We start from the raw sequence: 1,695 nt of genomic DNA on the forward strand, positions 1-1,695 counted from the left end.
TGTGTTCTCTTTTATTATAATTTTCAGTCAAGAGTAATGCCACATTTCCCGCTATGACTTTATATATTTTGAACTTTACTTTGTATGACTATACACGGAATTCCATGTCGACTTCATATCTGAATGAAGTTAGACTCTAGAACTGTTTGTCGTGTGACAGTATTACAAAAACGGTTGTAAATGCAGGGTTGCATCTGCTATCAAGTGCTTTTGATTTAAGAACATAGTCTTTCCTCCTTTACAATACAGTAAGAAGTGAAAAATATATTTTGATGGTGAACAGATGGGAGCCATGGGTTCCATGTTATATTAAGATATGATGATTAATAGAAATAAGTGTTGCTGTGTGGAATGTGCTCACATTAAAAGACATTTTACAGAAAGTCTTATCAAGGAAATGCAGCGAGCTTAACTGAAGTTATATATTAAATGATCAGGAAATGTGGCCAAAGGTGTGTCTCCTTGTTTTGGAAAACCAACGAAAGCTGAAATCAAGGTCTGTTAGGACGGACAAGGTCGTGATGATCAGCTTTCCTTTTTTCCTAACGTCGGATAACTGTAGTAACTGTAACTGTAGTATTAGACGATATATATACATCTGCACAGTTGTAGGTGTACGCAGTTCTGCTAACATCTGCAAATCAAACTACACCAGTAATTTCACGTGTGAGCGAGCGACTGTGAGTAATTATCAACGCCATGATATTCATAAACACGGATAATGAAATAAAATGTTTAGAAATATAAATTCATTTTTGTAAAATTGCAAAGAGTACAGACATTTTGATTAGAAGTTTTCAATTCCATTTAGTAATAATAGCGAGGGGCATCATGATCTGGAGCCGCGGCTGCTGCTGCTGCCTGCAGGTTGTACAGACGGAAGAAATCAGCCTTGGCGGCGGCCACGGCGGCCGTGTCACCAACTGGAGCAGGTGCGGCGCCATAGGCCAGGGCGGAGTGGTGGGCGGCGGGCGCTGCTACGCTGACGTGCACCGCCGGCGTGGCGTGATGGTAGGCGGGAGTACCGTAACGGTACGCGCCCACGGCAGCCAGTTGAGCATTGTATGCCTTGAAGAAGGCATTGCGTGCAGCGGCTACCTCGTAGGTATCAGATACCGGGGTGATGGTGCCGTCGACGCCCGCCGGGACGGTGGCTGCCACAGGTCCTGTCCACTTCCTCTGGTAAGGGGCGCCGTACACGCCGTAACCTCCGTAGGTGGCCTGCCAGGTGGAGGCGGAGCACATTCCCAGCACTGCCAAAATTACCTAGGAAAAAAGAACAGATATTTCGAAAATGCTGTTTTTCATGTATGATTTTCTGTTGTCATTTCTGAGGCCCATTGCATCAAACATAAAGTATTCAGGAACCAAATTTCAGGAACAGTTACCAGAGATTTCATGATGTCCTGTTTCGCCTGTCGTGAGTCGTACTGCATGACTCTTGCCTCGTGCACAGTATTTATAGGACCTGCATCAGTGCGACTCTGGTGGGCGTGGCTTGACCCTGAATCAGCTGAGGAAGAGATGGAGTATTCTGAGTCAGCAATTGCCTTCAAAATGGCTATAGTTTGATGACTACTATTATCTCAAATATCCATATATCCTAGCACTTGCAGGGAGTGACTCATCCCACTGTATAAGGGTTCAAATTGATATATGTTTCAACTTATTACAGTCATTAAGTTTAAACAAGGG

At 44.0% G+C, this 1,695-nt stretch overlaps 1 protein-coding gene across 1 annotated transcript; it reads right to left on the minus strand.

Annotated features, from left to right (window-relative positions):
• Window positions 1-786: 786 nt before the first annotated feature.
• Window positions 787-1,436, minus strand: LOC119593279 (cuticle protein CP1499-like). The gene is made up of 2 exons (XM_037942209.1): window positions 1,389-1,436; window positions 787-1,266 (listed from the first exon to the last, which is right to left on the minus strand). The coding sequence occupies exons 1-2, from the start codon at window positions 1,434-1,436 to the stop codon at window positions 808-810; spliced, it is 507 nt and encodes a 168-aa protein (XP_037798137.1). The 3' UTR covers window positions 787-807.
• Between the last annotated feature and the right edge of the window lie 259 nt (window positions 1,437-1,695).

This window comes from Penaeus monodon, chromosome 32, assembly GCF_015228065.2.
Source record: "Penaeus monodon isolate SGIC_2016 chromosome 32, NSTDA_Pmon_1, whole genome shotgun sequence".
In the NCBI taxonomy this organism is placed as follows: domain Eukaryota; kingdom Metazoa; phylum Arthropoda; class Malacostraca; order Decapoda; family Penaeidae; genus Penaeus; species Penaeus monodon.

Bases quoted from the DNA above. Each gene is read 5' to 3' on its own strand.
- LOC119593279 (XM_037942209.1), bottom strand. From the start codon at position 1,436: ATGCAGTACGACTCACGACAGGCGAAACAGGACATCATGAAATCTCTG. The intron at 1,267-1,388 runs GTAACTGTTCCT...CTTTTTTCCTAG, and splicing joins AGGACATCATGAAATCTCTG to GTAATTTTGGCAGTGCTGGG.